General features: G+C 42.3%; 1 protein-coding gene across 1 annotated transcript in view; it reads left to right on the top strand.

Annotated features, from left to right (window-relative positions):
- Nucleotides 1-17825, top strand: part of LOC111272144 (protein unc-13 homolog A) — a 34570-nt gene extending 16745 nt beyond the window's left edge. The window contains exons 12-22 of the mRNA XM_022853403.2: nt 2158-2316; nt 2533-2658; nt 4488-4565; nt 5011-5125; nt 5495-5619; nt 5970-6089; nt 6583-7365; nt 7884-8129; nt 8497-8559; nt 8750-8809; nt 9182-17825. Of these exons, the coding sequence (XP_022709138.1) occupies nt 2158-2316; nt 2533-2658; nt 4488-4565; nt 5011-5125; nt 5495-5619; nt 5970-6089; nt 6583-7365; nt 7884-8129; nt 8497-8559; nt 8750-8809; nt 9182-9574 (2268 nt within the window). The 3' untranslated portion in view covers nt 9575-17825. The remainder of the gene's footprint in view (nt 1-2157; nt 2317-2532; nt 2659-4487; nt 4566-5010; nt 5126-5494; nt 5620-5969; nt 6090-6582; nt 7366-7883; nt 8130-8496; nt 8560-8749; nt 8810-9181) is intronic.
- The last annotated feature ends 430 nt before the right edge of the window (nt 17826-18255 follow it).

Below are 18255 nucleotides of genomic sequence, written 5' to 3'. Positions count from 1 at the left end.
CAACAGCAATTTTGTGAGGAAGACACTGCTTCTTCGTTCTTCTGCTCACCTTAGCTGATATTTGGTACCTCTGGCGACCATCCCGATATGCGCGGCGTGTTGTTTTTCCAAGACTTAGATCCTGTCGCAGACGGCATATTGAATGGTCGTCATGAGCGAGCTTCCGGGAAGCCTCATTCATCGCGTGCGTTTGCGACGAAACCAAGTTCACGCGAAAGCCAGAAGTTGACCAAAAAGTAGCGCAACAACACTTACGGTACGTTGGCGATTACGCTTTTTACCACACGTACCTATTCTGTATAAGGTAGGACTACCGCTATACTTAAGCAGCTCTATTGCAGGGATCCGTCTGTTGTATGAAAGACAAACAGCCATGCATCGAATTCATCCGTCATATGATTCGACAATTTAATACAGTCGTATGTAAATGCCATTGCCGAAGTGTAGTATCTAGATGCGTTTTAAAGGACTATTTAGAACATATTATTATATCTAATATCCATCAGATCGCCTACGACTGTATTGAGCACGCCGTCTGTCAGTGTACTTTGGCGGGCAAATATGCTCAAAAACATCGTGATTTTAGCTATCACTGTCTCTTATGAAATCGTGAGTGCGTAGTCTTTCAAACTGTATATACCGTTGATCGCGCCTCTGCTGAGCGCCCGCAGTAACAACATTAACTACGACAACATAAAAGCCTCAACAGGGCCCACCTTCCATAAGCCCGTGTGCGGCCATTGACTTCCATTCAGTTTTTTTACCATTTTACTATTCAGTCAACGTATTTATGATAGATCGATCCTCAACGCGGTCCCGGCAGCAAGTGAGGCAACGTCCTGTTGCCTTACTAGTAACCGTAGTCAGTTTCAAGCGAGCAACAATTTCCGATGTACGAAGTCGTTCGAGTAGCGGGCGATACCGATTCAACGCTCTGACAGGGAAGGGCAGTCGCCTACAAACACAGTCGTTCGATGGACGGCATCTCTGGCCTTTCAGCAAGCATTTTACTGCGGCTCGTTTATTCTTCGAGAGACCCTAAAAGGATCAGTAAAATGTAGAGAGAGCGAGAAAAAAGGATCATATGTATATGGCATTTGTGCCATAAACAAAATTCAAAAGTTCCTCTTACTTTCTCTTTCAGCGAACGTATCGGGGCTTCCTTTTTCAAATATCGTTCTGCATAATATCTTACCCCACAACAAGAGGCTATTACCGTGATAGGGGCTTTTGCCTAGTCCATGGGAAGGAGTAAGTAGACGAGCTGAATCTGTCGATGTTGCGTTCATGCACGTACTATAAGGTGAGGGCCTAACGACAGCTCGACAGTAAAATTGACTTGAGCTCGAAACCGGATTCATTCAAAATACGGGCGAGCAGTTTTGCAAAAGCGTCTTCGCCATAGGTCGCTATCATCAGGAATTTAAACGATCGGTCCACAAGCAACAGCAGTAGTAGTTTGGGCTGAGAACGAATTTTTGGCGTACAGAAGACCAGTTCAGATTATTGCCTTAACCTGTTCCTGTTAGATTGTTACGAACTAAGGCAGTTCGCTGGTATAACGGGTCCACTGACAGTACGTAGTCGCTTCTGGTCTTTCGCTTAGCAAATGGCTCTGACTCACTATCATGAACGAGATTGCTCGTCTTAGCAATATGGAGGGCGTATTGGTCGAGACATAGGGAAACAATTAAATTGCATCAACGCAGCACACCGATAGCCGTCTAATTTCAGCGTAAAAAGCAATTACTATTATTTTTGTGTTATTTATTCAGCTAGTATTGTGTGTTTTATCATTTGTGACAATATTATTAGTATCACAATTCTAGGTGTGCCTTTTTGCTATGATGTTTCCTTCTGATACTCATTATAATGCTGCGGCTAGACAAGAAAAAGAATTTCTTTAATTATTACTTGGCTTGTTTTATTCATAGAGCACTGAATATAAACAATAAACCATATTAGTAGAATACATACATCGAGCACATGTTACTGTCTGAAACGTATGACGAAATAAAGGAAAACAGGAAGACTTCATCGAAGTCTTCCTTTGTTAGCCATTTTCTAACGCGAAATAATTACTCGAATACTCTTTCAGAGAGAGAAAAAATTAGAGACGAAATAATAGGAAAACTACACTATATTAACGTTTTGCAGAAAGAGAAGTTCGTCAAACTATTGGATCATTTGCACAATTCACTACGTATCGATCTGTCGATGTACAGAAACAATTTCCCGGCTTCAAGCGCAGAAAAACTACAGGACCTCAAGTCGACCGTGGACCTGCTAACCTCCATCACATTTTTCCGCATGAAAGTATGTACTACTTCTTTCGTTTCCACATACGCGAGGTGGCTTGTAGCGGAGCTGACATTTTGGCTAGCCCGGGGAAACGGAATAACCTAAGGCAAATTGTCTCATGACACTTAAGTTGATCGCCCCTACGAGGAAAGTTAGGCAGTCAGTAAGCAACTGGTTTTTGGATAAATTTGTTATCTGTATGTATGTTTTTGTTATTACAATCGCCTACAGGTGCAAGAGCTTTCTAGTCCACCGAGAGCTAGCACTGTGGTGAAGGAATGTGCTTCAGCATGTCTCCGCTCAACGTATCAGTTCCTCTTCGACAACTGTTATGACTTATACAACAGGGAGTTCCAGGTGAGCCCTAGAGTTCAACTGTTTTTAATTCAACATGTTTTATATTTCTTATTTTTGTGCTTGATTTTCCTTTTTGAGAAGGTTACCAACATACGGCAAATTTTTTGAGTCATACATGACGCATGCCCAACTAATGTCAATCTATCTGCAAGTGCTTGTGGACGCCATGCTAACTAAAACGTACAACGTAAGCAAACCCTGTTATTCCAAAAAAATACGTGTTTTTATACCTAAAGTTCCATCGATCTATATGGCGAACTCAAGAATGATCCCTTTTCTGAGTGGGTTTGTTCTCGGCAAGCTCACACAGAGACCTGGCTGATGAGAATTAACTAGCCAATGGCTCGTTTTCCCAGACTTTTAAACCCATTACTTGGATTGTGGGCAACTACAAAAAGTGCGTGTGGTTTTAGTAGCATATTGAAACCACATCTAAAAACGATTTTCACTGTCTGTTATCTTATAAGCGGTCCTCACTACTGTAGCTTTGCTGATTGATCCCTGACACAAAACATTTCGTGTCGTATGTCGTTAGATTGACCTCGTTTTTCATACATGCCTATAGAAAATCATTTGGCTTCCACCATTAAAGCAGATGTTGTTTCCCTACCGCTCTCAGTTGGATTTATAAGGCTATTGATCCTTTTGTGGCCGAGACCTAAAGATAGATGATACGATTTGTATGAATTTGGTTAGGTGCGCGTAAATACTTAACGCATCGTTCTATCCTGCATCGTCTTCGATTCCAGTAGCGTAAACGCCATCATCAGGACGTCGTTCATAAACGTCTTCATATATCAGCTGGGTTATGTGCTATTTTGCCCGTTCAAGCTGAAACTCATGACAAAGCACTCCTTCATGTCCTCTTTTTTCATAAATAGGGCATTCAGTTTCTGCAGTAATGTACTGCCGCACTAAATTGTTGTTGTCAATCGCGCTGTTTGTTGAAAATATACTGTACTGACATTCTGTTAAAAAAAAAAAGTTCCCTGAATAAGGTGGGGTCAGTGTAGTTGGTGTCAATGGTGGCTGATTTAACGGTAAAAATCTGACATCCTACAGTCTTGGTAGCTAACCAGTTCGCGCAGAAGCAACACAACACATTAGAACACAGCAACCTGCAACGTTTTTGCCCCGATTTGTTCAGGCTGCCTTAACGTCAGCCGCCGTGACTGCACAGCCTACGGTAAATGCTTGGGCTCTAACGCTCTGCTACTATAAGTGCCGCCTATTATTTGTCGTGGTAGCGGCTACACGCAGATTAAGTCGAGTGTTGGAACTGTGTCCAAATGAGTTGACGGGAGCGGGACTGAAGACGCAGTGTCTAACGCCACGCTAACGGGGAGTCTTTTTACAATGGACACTATGTTTGGGGGTAGGAAAAGAGCGGATATAGGCATGCGTTAAAGTCGAACAAAGTTTCCGAGAACAAGCGTCCGTTGAACTGCTAACAATATTAGACCACAGCAAATGGAAAAGGATGTTTTGAGCGTGTGGCAGATGGCAGTACTTTTTCTACATAGACATAGACAGTATTCATATGTAGGTGTACGGCAGACAATATACCTCTAATGAAGCAATGCTCAACTTCACTACGTTCTGCCTATTTTTGCCCAATCCTGCGTTTTGTCATTAGCCAAATTTTATGAATCAACAGTTCTGAAAGACGCTTCTAAATTGAAGATCTTGACCCGTTTTAAAATATAATATGCTTTAACTTACACTTGGTCCGTTCCGTACTATATAATGAAATTACACAGTACAATGTTATTTGTAAGATGACAAAAACTAAATTGTTGTTAATTGTAAATCTCGATATCTGCTGCCAGAATACCGACGAAAAGAAAGATGAACAAGGTCCAAGTCTAAAAGATTTAGATTTCTGGCATAAGCTCATCGCGCTACAGGTAAGATGGATGGATGGTTACCATTATCAACAAGCTTCACAACATAACCTAAAAGTCTGATTATTCATATCTTGTCAAACTTTAATATTTAAAAAATATAATTCGCTACAAGAATTATCCGTACGTCCGTCTGAAGGCCACTGTACCTAATATTAGTTATAGGACTGAGCACTTTGAGATCGCTAAAGTCAAACAAATACGAAAAATAATCAAAAATACTTTTTTTTTTTTTTTTTTTATTTAATTGCTAACCAACTTCACTAGGAAAAATCTATACGGATACGTACGAAGAGAAATATCTATCCGAGTTAAAAAAGGGTCAGACAAAAATTATTTACTAAAGATATTTTTCAATAAATTTGCCTGCTGGAGTAATATATGACAGCGGAATACCCCATGTCATTAACACTGCTTGTTCGGTCAAACTCACCCTGCACGTGCGCAGGTCTCGGTGATCGAGGAAGACCGTACTAGTTATGCACCCGTGCTAAGCCAATTTCCGCAGGAACTAAACATCGGACAGCTAAGCGCATCTATTATGTGGAGGGTGTTTGCCATTGGTGAGTACGCACAACTCAATTCATCTTCTGCACCCATTCTTCTCTCTCCCGCAACCCCTCGTGCCTCGGCGGATATGGCCAAACTATAAGCAGAAAACTGTAATACGCACCGTATGGATATCCGATAAACCACAAAAGAATATGTCATTTTACTCTGATACGCATGCCGTACAGGCATCGACAACTGTCAAGTACCTACTATATACCCATCCGAAGGCCCATGCGGCTGACCCGCTCAGACCATGTATGACCGGGGTTTTCCGTAAATCACTTGTCCTTTTTTTCTTGCAACGTGTCGTTTTGCCTTTCTGTTCTGCGTTCCGCTCACTCTTTTCTCTGTTCCGTTCTCTGCCTCCTTTTCCTCAACAGATATGAAGTACGCCCTAGAGGAGCATGAGCAGCATCGGTTGTGCAAATCGTCGGCGTACATGAACCTTCACTTCAAGGTTAAGTGGTTCTATAACAACTACGTTAGCGACATCGTACCCTACAAGGTCTGTTCAATACGATCTAAATCATATTAATATGGTATTAGGCGTTAGCAAATTTGTATCTGTGTGGAACATGGACGAGCGACTGAGGCAGATTGTCAGTTGCTCCAAGCTTATTGTTTCTCAATGGAAACAATACAACTATCCATTTAATACTAAATTGAGTTTTTGTTTTTATATGGAAAACCGTATAGACGCTCAACGATAACAGGATGCAAAAGAATACATTGTATCTACTTGTGACTAAATAGCAATCAGCTTGAATACTGTCTAACACTTGTAGCTATCAAATATTTTACTGGACATTGGAAACAGCGAACTCACTATGCACCGTATGATTCTGAAAATGTTAGGATTCCGTTCCCGAATACCCGTCGTGGTTCGAACCGTTCGTAATGCAATGGCTTAATGAAAACGATGATGTCTCGCTTGAGTACCTGCACAGCGCCTTCCTCCGGGACAAAAAGGACGGGGTAATTATAAATGCAGTTAGGAACTTATCGCACAATTAAACTCATCTGACTGTCAATTTAACGTAGAAAGTGTTATAATTATCGTCGTAGTCGCAAGTCGTGAGTTAGAGGGCTCAAAACTATTTTTTACAGGGTAGTTCCATAATAAGCAGTCTTATTCCAAGTTACAGCAGATTTATTTAATCACTGTACAAACCGCGTGGTCAAAACGTTCTATTTGTTAAATATGAAGGATATTTATAGAAACTATAAGATAGCACCATATGCTAACTCTGCTAAGCAGAGGTAACATTTGGCACTAATGTAACTGGTGGAAAACTTCGATAATGTAAATTTAAAGAAAAACCAGAAGCAAAAATTCAATTAAAAAGATCTGGCCATTTCATCAAGTCAAGGCAACATTGCTGGGTATTATATATATGTATCTTTGAATATACATAGTAATCCAACTTAGTTCGACTTCTCGCCTTCTGTTCCGTTTTGCAATCTGTAGTTCCAGCAAAGCTCGGAACACACGATGTTCTCGAATTCGGTGGTCGACGTCTTCACCCAGCTGACCCAGTGTTTCGACGTTATTTCGAAACTTGAATGTCCCGACCCGGAGATCGTCAAGCGCTATATGAAGCGTTTCGCCAAAACGATCGTCAAGGTCCTCACCGCGTACGCGGACATCGTCAAAAAGGATTTCCCGAACTACGTCTCTCAGGAGAAGACGGCCTGCATTCTGATGAACAACATTCAGCAGCTGCGGGTGCAGCTCGAAAAGCTATTCGAGTCGATGGGAGGCGAGAAGCTTGAAGCCGATGCTTCCAATATCCTCAAAGAGCTTCAGCAAAGCCTGAACGGCGTACTCGACGACCTTAGCTGTGTTTTCGCAACAAGTCTCGAGGGCACGATCAAAGCCTCGATGGCCGAACTCAACCAGCTCCTCTGCGCAATTAAAGGTGGCGGCAGTATGGCACAAACGGCTCAGGCGAGGAACGAGGTGGCCGCCGAAGCGGACCACGTTCTTCATCCGCTCATGGACATTCTGGACGGAAAACTGACGCTGTTTGCGCAGCTCTGCGAGCGAACCGTCCTCAAGCGCCTGCTCAAGGAGCTGTGGAAAATTGTCGTGCACACCATGGAGAAAACCGTGGTGCTGCCACCCATTTCGGAAAAGAGCGTGCTGCCCAATCTGACGAACGTGAACGCTGCAAAGATCGAGGATATGTCACGACTCTTCAAGAACTCCATTTCCACCTCCAACAAGCTGCCTAATTTGGGCGTTATGGAAGTACGTACACAGACATAAGCTAAGAGATGCACGTGCGGCATTGTCATACATATCCATTCACAAAAGTACGCGGCGGGTAATTTGAAAGTCGCAAGTGAGTGCGGTGGCGAACGACAAGCAACGTCGAGAACTACTGTTTATATTAGTGCAGCGCCCTTCAGATCACTTTGTCGTTAAATTTGTTGAAATCATACATACATACATACATACATAAATACATACAGTCTAGATGGCAAGTGTGTGTCAACTTGAACTAGCTGAACTATATCAGCAGCAGAACATTATGCGAATGATTTGTTACGCAGAACGTCCGGGGTTTAACACAGTACTCTGTACACAGTTCCCTTGGGTTTTGAAACGGGCACTACTTACATGGGGGTACACTACGAGAATTGGCTGTGGTAACTGGTTAGCTTAATCATGCTGCGCATGTATGGTTATTCAAAGAAAAAAAGCCATATTAACAAGTAACATTGATTGCGTCTCCGTTTTTCTTTTTTATGCTTGCCTCTATCCAGGTGGAAAAGAATCTGACGCCACGCCAATGTGCGGTGCTAGACGTTGCCCTGGATACCATAAAGCAGTATTTTCATGCCGGGGGAAACGGACTGAAAAAGACATTTTTGGATAAGTCTCCCGAGCTACAAAGCCTTCGTTATGCACTCTCTTTGTACACGCAGACTACCGACGCACTGGTTAAGACTTTCGTAGGCTCGCAGCTTAAACAAGACCAGCCTAGCCACGACGAAGGCGCCGTGGGAGAGGTGATGCATTTAGCAAGACATTTCCGATGTCTTTTCTAGTAGATGAGTCTTTTTTTAGTGTATACTATCCTTTGTATATAGAAGATAGGTACTTTGACTTAATGAAAGCCGGAAATAAGCGCAAACACATTTTGCTTGAGGCTTTCACTTCATTTTACAGAGCAGAGGGCTTACTGTGTCTCGAATGAATTCAGAAGTAAAATTGTAAGTAAGACGATAGTTTACGGGCAAGTTTACTTCGGACCATTAGTACTTTCATACTGTGTGGGTATGTGTTTTACATGTTATGGTGGACAAGGACGTCCCTAATAAAAGGCAGAGCGTGTGTGGTCGATTCTAACACGTTATGTCCCCCAACGATGAACAGGTATCGGTACAAGTTGATCTGTTCACCCACCCTGGAACGGGCGAACACAAGATTACCGTTAAGGTATGTGCACAAGGAAGACTACATAGAGTATTTCTGTAAATAATGGTTGCGGTTGTCAGGATGGAGACAACGCGTGCATGTGTTGCCCCCGCCATCTGCACTATGAACGTGCACAGCATTTTCCCTATAGCTCGATTAACTGGGAATTTGAAGCAAATGACGTATACTAACGTTGTGTTACCTTACCTAGGTTGTTGCTGCAAATGACCTAAAGTGGCCAAATACTTCAATGTTCAGACCATTTGTAGAGGTAGGTGGTTTCTCACGTTTTTCTGTCTGTCTGTCAATTTCCTTGGGTCATTATGTATTGTAATATCATAGTTCCGTTTGGCACACGATAGTCAGGCCGATACTGTTTGTGTATCGGACGTAATCATCGTAGGACGGAATGAGTTTTTAAAACGGTCCGCGCCAGTTCGTCAGGCTCGAAAATGCACGCACGAAACACTTAGGCCATGTACTTCGTATTTCAAATAGCAGACCTATCCCTGCTCTAGGAACCTGTTCCCGCTGCCTCGATAGAGTCTAACCTAAATATATTGATTGCAGTCTGGCTCGGTTTGTTTCGCCCTACCTCACAACTATCATCACATTGTCCTTGTTTCGTGCTGACGATTTTCAGGTGAACCTGATTGGTCCTCGTCTTCACGACAAGAAACGCCGGTTTGCGACCAAATCCAAGAACAACACCTGGTCTCCAAAGTATAATGAAACGTTTCACTTTATTATCGCCAATGATGAACAGCCCGCCTCGTACGAGTTACATATATGCATCAAGGACTATTGCTTCGCCAGGGACGATCGTCTTGTCGGCGTCGCCGTTATGCAGCTCAAGGACATCGTTGAGCAAGGTTCCTGCGCGTGCTGGCTGCCCCTTGGACGACGCATTCATATGGACGAGACGGGCTGGACAATCCTGCGTATTCTGTCGCAGCGAAACAACGACGAAGTGGCCAAAGAGTTCGTTAAGCTCAAGTCTGAGATCCGAAACGATGATAACATCCCTAAAAATTAAACCGGGTAGCCACTGCAGCAGACAAATGCGTTTTTTACACTCGATACAAACGGGAACAAATAAACCAAAAAAGAGGTAATTAAAAAAAAGCGAACTCTGCTTCCACCTGTGTTGACCATGCCGAACAGATCATCTCTTTAGAATAGAACAACAACAGCAACAGCAACAACAATACGTTACGCTACGCCTACTACGCACACAACAATAAAGACAAGCTGAATGTCGACAGAGCTGAATGGTACGACCGCAACCAACGACACAGATATAATGGACAAAAAAATACTGTACAACGCTATACGGCTCTCGTGAAAGACGGACAAACACAATTAACAGAGACCTGTGATCGTCTATGGCCTTTTTTAATGGGGTACTATAAAAACGGCAGACACAAACGTCAAAAGCTTGACGAGCATGCGTTCTAATCAATTAAGACCGCGTCTCCAATACTGTGACATAACGGACTGTTGCCTACGGAAGGCATACAGTAACATAAAGCAAATTAACGCAGAAAAGCATCAGTGTATCTATATATGTGGTGATGTTAGCAGCCTCAACTGTAGCCAAGATTGACGGCACACCTGTTGCATTAGCGGTTTCAAGCGAGAATCGATAAAGACGCTGAGCGTCTGAGTAGCCTGCGATAGCTGACAAACGATACGTACATTCGCTCCAGCTATTGCTGGCGCTGGTTCCGTGGGAAAACAAAGCAGACGACCGCCGTGTTGTGATTTTTCAAAGTCCAATGCTACTACTATCACTGATAAGTACGATTGAATCTGCTAAGACAAGCAACATTGATTAACTGCAAAACAATGCGACACACAACGACAGCCATTAAATACGGTTATTATAATCATCATCATCATCATCATCACCATCATCATCATCATCATCATCAGCTGCGATTATAATAATTCTTATTACTATTATTGTCAATGTAAGGATGTATTCGTCCCTTCGTTAAACAAGACATCGCAATTCTTATATTGTTTCGTCGTTGATGAAGATCAGGACGGATCTGTCCGAACAGAGGTCAGAAGCTGAAGCTTGTCTATGCACGAGAAAACCACAACAGTATACATGCAAGCATACATAGACAAACAAATACATAATTCATGAAACGGTATACTATGGATGAAGACTAAAACATCCCGTTACTGCCGAGAAAATAGCAGTTGTTCGAGACAGTCAACAATCGTGTACCTTTGCATAAATAAGGTGGGGGGGGGGGGGGGTTGTTTCATAGTTATTACTATGAAATATTCCCATTGTCAATATTTGTCACGCTTGCATCGATCTAGTGAACGCAATATTGTTACTATTGACCCACTGTTTATTGGTTATGAATTATTGTGCTGTTATAGTCTATTATATAATTAGCACAGTCATGTATTATAGCACAGATGCGGACCTACACAAGATACAGCATCGCCGCTAACGCCCTTTAATTATCGATCTAGACTCTGTCGGCTAACGGAAACGCGTCCCGAAACGCGTTTGTGTCGAGACTGTAATTTTGACAGTCTTAGTACGCCGTTTCTTGCCGCTTTGTTCTGCCTACATTTACCTCAGCTATCTACTAATGCTAAATCAACATTCTTATTATTAACTTGAGTGAGCGTAGATGCGACCGTTATCACTCAAATCAAACATCTGTTACAATCAACGACCCTTGGGCGTTCAAACTTTTTAGCAGCAACACGCCATCTTGTCGGGCGGCAATTGTCGGGCTGTGTAAATTTTCACAGCATCCCGGAAAGACCAAAAAAGGTTGGCACCGATTGAATGCTACTACAATTAGATGTCAACATTGAGCGGAAAAGTCGCGCCCTCAGACGAAGTGGTGATTCAACAAAACTTCGTGTCATCGTGCGTGGAGTGTTCGTGCTCCTCAAAGGCGCGACACGCATAGGATCGTTTAAGGCACAGACTGCCGCATCGAGGACATTCCTAAAAGCAAGGTCCTTTTCTTGAATTTGCTGCCAGGATAACACGTTGCTTCCTTTCCAACATTAGCAGACTACAGTAATAGGAACGCTATTCGTTACCAACGTTTCAATTGTTAACGTAACGTTACGATTGTCGCTCACCGCTATTATTTTCATCATACCAATATTGTCGTTATGTATCAGTATAATTAACATAAATAAATGTGTCGTGGCTGTCTTGATAGCGCTAATTATTGTTATTATATCCTATTATATCATATCTTGACGCATATCACATTGATATCTGCGATTGACGACTACAGCAATGGCGGAACAATAATGAATTCAACTTACAGGAATGACAATAAACTACTACAGCAGGAGTTAGATAGATCGTAGGCAGGTAGATAAGGCGGACGGGTGGATAATTTGTATAGCTACGTATATAACGAAGAAGGAACAGTACCAAACTAATATCCCCGGACAGTATTCCTATTCTGGGTTATCTGCAAGGCAAACAAACAAACAAACAGCAGTGACGGGAAAAGACGAATCAGCATCACAAAAAGGGTTGTGTATACTTTTTCTAGGATTCTGTGTGCCAAAATCGCCCAATGAAAAACAGTGAGTCCTTGCGATATAGACGATACCATTCTGTATAGGACAACAGCCGATCGATATGTGTTCTTCAGAGGTGGAAATTAAAAGAAAATATTGTTCACGTTCACATCGCATGGCTGCGGTCGTCGCTATAGAAGAAAAGAAAAGGGCAAAGAAAAAATGTGAAGGGCCAGAGCAAAAATGGCTTGGGTTGACTTCCTTACAGTCGTTCGGGACAAGGCGATGCTGCTATTCGCTTACCTCTAATTTGCGATTCGGTTGCTTTCTATACGGAGACGTTCGGTTTCTGATGATGTAATGTAACGGTAGAGGGGTTACACCGATAAACCACGCACCCCGTACAACACCACGCCCAGATCCATACGGAAAAATACGAACACTGAGCCCAGCAACAACCACAACAACGACATCGGCAGTAGTAACAACCGTGCAATAGTCTTAACTACGAACAAAAAAATGGGGATACTATGACAGTCGAACTGTCTCTCGAATACGGTATGGCAACACCATCGAAACGACAACATGAGAGATAATAGTGCAGCCAAACACGTGACGACGCCCACCATCCTACATACTCGGCACTTTACTATTATAGCTACCCATGATAGGGGCAAACAGAGTTACGAGACAACACACGATTGCCTGGGACGAGATTGGGCCACCTCTAATCATCTCGTTTGATGAGTATTTGAAAAAAGCTAACCGTTTAAGTTTCCGAAATTCTCTCCCCTTTCCATACAGCATTTTGGAGATACCCAAAGGCGTAATCAGTTGCAAAGTCCTCTTGAATCATGAATCAGCCATTTTTTCTGATAGCAAATTAACGAAGTTATCGATACGATCGCTGCTACTTCTGCTGCCGTGTGCTGCCCCGGTAAGACTGCGGGGACTGATACTCGACGTCCTTGTAGAACGGACTCATGACCATATCTGTAACCACTGCTACATTATCCATCTGCGTACGGGTGCCATTCGATAGCGAAACCTTGGACCACCGCTCAGCGCTGTCAATATACCGCTGTCCTGTTGGCCGCAATTCAAAGCGTTTCGAGAAATGGACATCTTCCTGGACCGTTTTGTTGTAGTCGGCTGTCTGCAATGGCAGCGTAAGCTTATCTGTAAGCGATTGAGTGGCGGGTTCCTTCGCTTGACAGGCCCACAAACGACTATTGCTACCAATCCACTTGATGATGATGTTGTAGGTTGTGTGGGCCGCAGCAAGACGGCGACGGTGGCTGCTTGTCACCGCTATCGAAACGAAGAAAAGTAAAACAAAGACGAACAACTTAAGATCAAGTTGAACTAGGACCAAACGCAAGGAAAAACAGTCAAGGAAGAGCCTGTAACCATTCTACGTTACTGCTGGGGAGCAGGGCTAAAAAGTTTCTACATCCTGATGACTAGCTTGACATTGGTTTTTCTTTCTCTGCGAAACGCGACTTAGTGAATTCTGTAAACCCCGACTACCATCCAGGATGAATGGTGGAAGAATGATAACTAATTACCATTAGTATATATATATATATATATATATAACATTAATGACCATGACAGTGATTATAACAACTGGAAGTAATAACAATGAAAAAATAATACTACAATGTTATTATAATGCTACTGACTTAGATAAATGCCAGTCGATCATCCTGGAATAAAGAATGAGACGTCCGAAAGTATCAATCGAACGCTATATATGGCAGCAGTAATAATCTATTGATAATAAACTATAAGCACGATAATGTCTATATGATGTACGTGTATGCCTGACGCACGAGTGCGTCTAGAACTCTGCGAGAGAATGATGTGGCAACCTGCTAAAAAGCAACTATTACTAATACGACATATTGAAATTAAACAGGTAACACGTAACAGTTCCAATAGATATACAATGGGTGTCTGGCCAGAGACGCTTCGTATGGTTACCGACTTATAAATGTCTACGCTAACAACAAAAAGTAGAACGGGAAAAAGCAATTGCATATAGCACTAGAAGATACGTACGAGATCACGAGACACGCACTTTTGCTTAGTATCAACGCTTATTGTTGCTAGATGTATTGTTTCAATTGTACTATCGAGTATTGTGAGTTGCCATCGCGGGTCTGGCATCGCACTATAGAAACGAAGCTATGCTGATCATTGAAGGTGTCTACCTGGAACGACCTGGCAAAACCTTAGCTTTCCCTTTCGGCGTTCATTTATACATCTTAATACCCTGCCAGATATCGAAATGAGCATTACCTAAATTACTACTCCGCTTCGTACCCGCCCATCCACAGCTCACGCCTGCCCCTATCGGTGTTTTCACTTAATGGTTCTCTAAACGAACAATAGTAGTTAACTGACAATGCAGCAACAGGTCAATCTGCAAATGAAATTATGGAAAAAAATTCGGCTGCGGCGGCTTCAGCTGACCAAATACATACTACACGCGCTCAACACTAAATATTATCATGCATAGCTGACCAAGCTCCAAGGAACGATACATTTCATCGTGTAAGCCCTATTTGCACAATGACCTACTTGCAGGTAGACCAACAGGTACATCAAACGATGTCATGGCCGTAACTACACTACTCATAAAACTAAGAACAGGAGCTAGATAGTCCATAACTTCACTTACGCAAATATATAACTGTGAATATTTAAAAGTGACCAATAACCGATAATGCTACACTGCTGGTGATATGGGCATCATCTTGTTGGGACCGAGGGGCAAAGAAGATAAACATGGTTGTCCGTATGTCGACCTCTTCATTCCAGCGATAGAGCACAATTCGTGCAGGGGCATTTGATTGGTTGCGGGCTTGGTTCAGTCTGCCCACTGGTGGCGACTGCAAACCTTTCGCCTGGTCCCGCTTACCCCTCAGACATAATATAGTGACGAGAAGGCTAACGCGGAAGAAGACGAAGATGACGTTAGTTTCTCACTCTCTAGGCAACTATACTCGAAATGTGGGGCCCGACAAACGTGTCGATCGTATCCGAAAGCCTCGCGCGTCAAAGCGCACGTAACTATTAGAAACGGACGCGCTGAAGCGTACTTTGTTTAATTGTTTTGAAAACCGCTTAGGCTATCGACCTCAGCAACCAGGGACCTAGAAAAGCCGGGTATTAACTTCTAACTTCTGGAATTAAAAAGACGTACGGTATTTCGCGTCTTTGAAAAGTTTCGTAACATTCAAAATTGGCCAGGAAAATAGTTAAGCCTATTGTCATTAGAATGTATTAAAAACAGTCGGGATGATCGACAAGTCGGGCCCGGTGAGGTTTTGTTGCTGCGTACCTGTTTCTTGTTGTTGACTTATAATTGCTATAATATTATTATTAATACTATTAATGCAATGGATTACGAATTTGTTGTTTGCCTTACCTAGATTTCAATTTAGATTATAATAAAGCAAAAAAATATAAACAATAATTATGATAACGTACCGAAACGACGATAAGAGTAGTGATATAAACATGATAGTAAATTATAAGAACAGCTACAAAAATTCCTTAACTAAATAAGCACACACACACACACATATATATATATATATATATATATATATATGAGTCATGGATTCAGATTGTTTTATTATACATAAGCGCCCGCTTACGGTAGAGGAAAGACAAAAAACAAACATCATTATCGCAGCTCGTTTGAAAATCGAGCAAAATGTTAATAAACCTTTGCAGGACCTTCGGTTTCAAATGATTGACTGACTAAGTAGGCCACTGTGGCTGCGTACCGACAGAAGGTTTAAGTAGGGGCTGCTAATTTGGACTGCCACGGTGACGAATATCATACAACGGCATCACAAGGACCCGTTGACTTGTAGGCATATTTGAAGTATTCGCAGCGTAGACGGAATATTAGCACCCATTTTTTTGGTAATAGAACAAACCTATAAACCTTCATCATTCACTGAGCAAGCTCGACTATTTGTTTGAGTAGCTATGCTATCTCAAAGCAAGCGGGCGGGAGAGCAAAGGTTTGGAATAAAAATGAATCGCAACAAAACTCATCCCTGATGACGGCGACACATATACTAAGCTTATAATAATATTATAACCGTATACAGATCTAAGCATGACAACGTACATGCATCGATACGAACAGGCATATGGATAGGCTTCTACAGGACATAGATGAGTACGGGTCACACAGCGTATCTACCTATATAAAGACGCATACAAGTAGAGGAAACACGCTAGGTAGCGCGAAACGAAATAGGTGAGCAAGCTGGCTGTTAGGGTCATACTGTCATGATGTGTTGGCAGTATAATTTTCCCGCTGTGTAGATGCAGTCAATGCGTGAACCATGGTCTGTTCGCGCCTCGATCATATCGAACGAACACAATCGCTGGGTCGCATCAGGTCAAAAAGTCTGACCATTCCTACTAGACCCAGTTGACCAGTTAACCCAAAATCACGTTGACCCAAACAGTATTTTCGTTGGAGATTGGTCGATGATAGCAAAATGCCGATTCTCACGCTTGACTACAGGGAAGAGACGAGGTGAGAGGCAAAGAGGACGTGGCCGAAAAGTAAATGATCTAGAAAAATTAGACACTGCGTGCACAATAGCATATCGTTGATAGCACTCACAGCTGCTGTGCAGTGGGAGCCAGTCGCATTGCTAGCATTCGATAGTTCGATTGTTAACATAACATGATAACGATAACGATGATAGCTACTATTATTATTATTACATCAACAGATAAGTAGCAAGAGGAAGAGGAAATGGAGGAAAAAAGCGAATTCAACTGAAAGAAAATCCGATATCGAGGCGCTAGCCTATAATGATACGGTGTTTTCCTTTTTAGGTAGTTATCAACTGACCAAATAGACACACATCCTTAGGCACATCGAGCGATATGCTCGGAATAGGACAAAACGACAGGTGAACCTTATATGGACATTACTAGCAAATGTGGTAGCACGCAGTCAGAAACGGAAGCCGCTGCAAGATAACTGTTCCTTTTCTATTTGCATAGACAGAAAAATGCAACGCGACGCGCAAGATATACGCTGTAGTGACACGAACACTAGAAATAATAATATTATTCTACGATAAGACAAGAACAATAATAATATACTGAGTACATCTGAATATCTCACGCAGCCTATAAGCATAAGAATGTCTTGGACATAATCGCACGCTTCGGGTGAATCCCCTATAAGCTAGACCCATAATAAGGGCTTATATACGCAACTAAGTGCTTACGATATCAATGTATGCCTATAGAAACGTTCATGCTAAGTATGGACCTCGTTAAAGGCCAGCTGGCATCGAGGATGAACGCATTCTAACGTTATACAGTATGCGAACAAGGCTATTCGTTAGTATGAACGATTGCAAGCAAGTCCAAAACATACGAAAGGAAGCGGACCGCGAACCTTAAGAGACACTTCAGTTTGTAATATACGCTCAAGTTCTAGCCGAAACCGACCAACGTCAATGGAAACAAACGATCAGATAGTACTATGAACATATATGATAACTTATCTCCATAAAAACACTAACAAGCAGGCCATAATGTGGAAATTTGAGAGTGAGGCTAACGACCAACTTCAAGTCGCGCCCTGTGGAACCTGAGGTTACTATTCAGCCGATTGATGTGGTAGACGCAGCAGAATAACGCAAAAGGCAACGAATTACGACGAGCAAACGGAAATAAAATGCCTCTGGCGTGTCGTGACGTTCGCCAAATTTACTTTTTTTTTTCTTTCTTTTTTTTTTTTCATTCACACACGTTTATAGAAACAAAGAACAAGCAAGGAAAAAATGAAGAAAATGGCACTGGTGATTTGAAATTGTTATATCGGCGGCACCTGTAGAGGGGGGTGCTTAACGGCGAGCCCCTGGCACCTCGTTAAAACATTAGTATTCACTTCACTTCACTTCATACTTCAACTCACTGTTAAGGTGATACGAAAACAATTACTAAACATTAACTCCATACCTTGGAAAAGAACGTATCGATTCTCTCTAGGGCTTCATAGAGCTGGCCAAGCATCGATCGATGTAACGAGAGTACACTTTGGCACGTTAGAATGTTAGCTAAATCCCTAGAAAATGGCTATAGTCGTAGAACTGTTTTGTAAAAACAGACAGGTCGGGCCGGTTGTATGGCAATAGT

Source organism: Varroa jacobsoni, unplaced genomic scaffold (genome assembly GCF_002532875.2).
Source record: "Varroa jacobsoni isolate VJ856 unplaced genomic scaffold, vjacob_1.0 contig01667, whole genome shotgun sequence".
NCBI lineage: Eukaryota > Metazoa > Arthropoda > Arachnida > Mesostigmata > Varroidae > Varroa > Varroa jacobsoni.
Note: the sequence above shows the minus strand (reverse complement) of the source record. Positions and strands in the feature narration are given on the sequence as shown.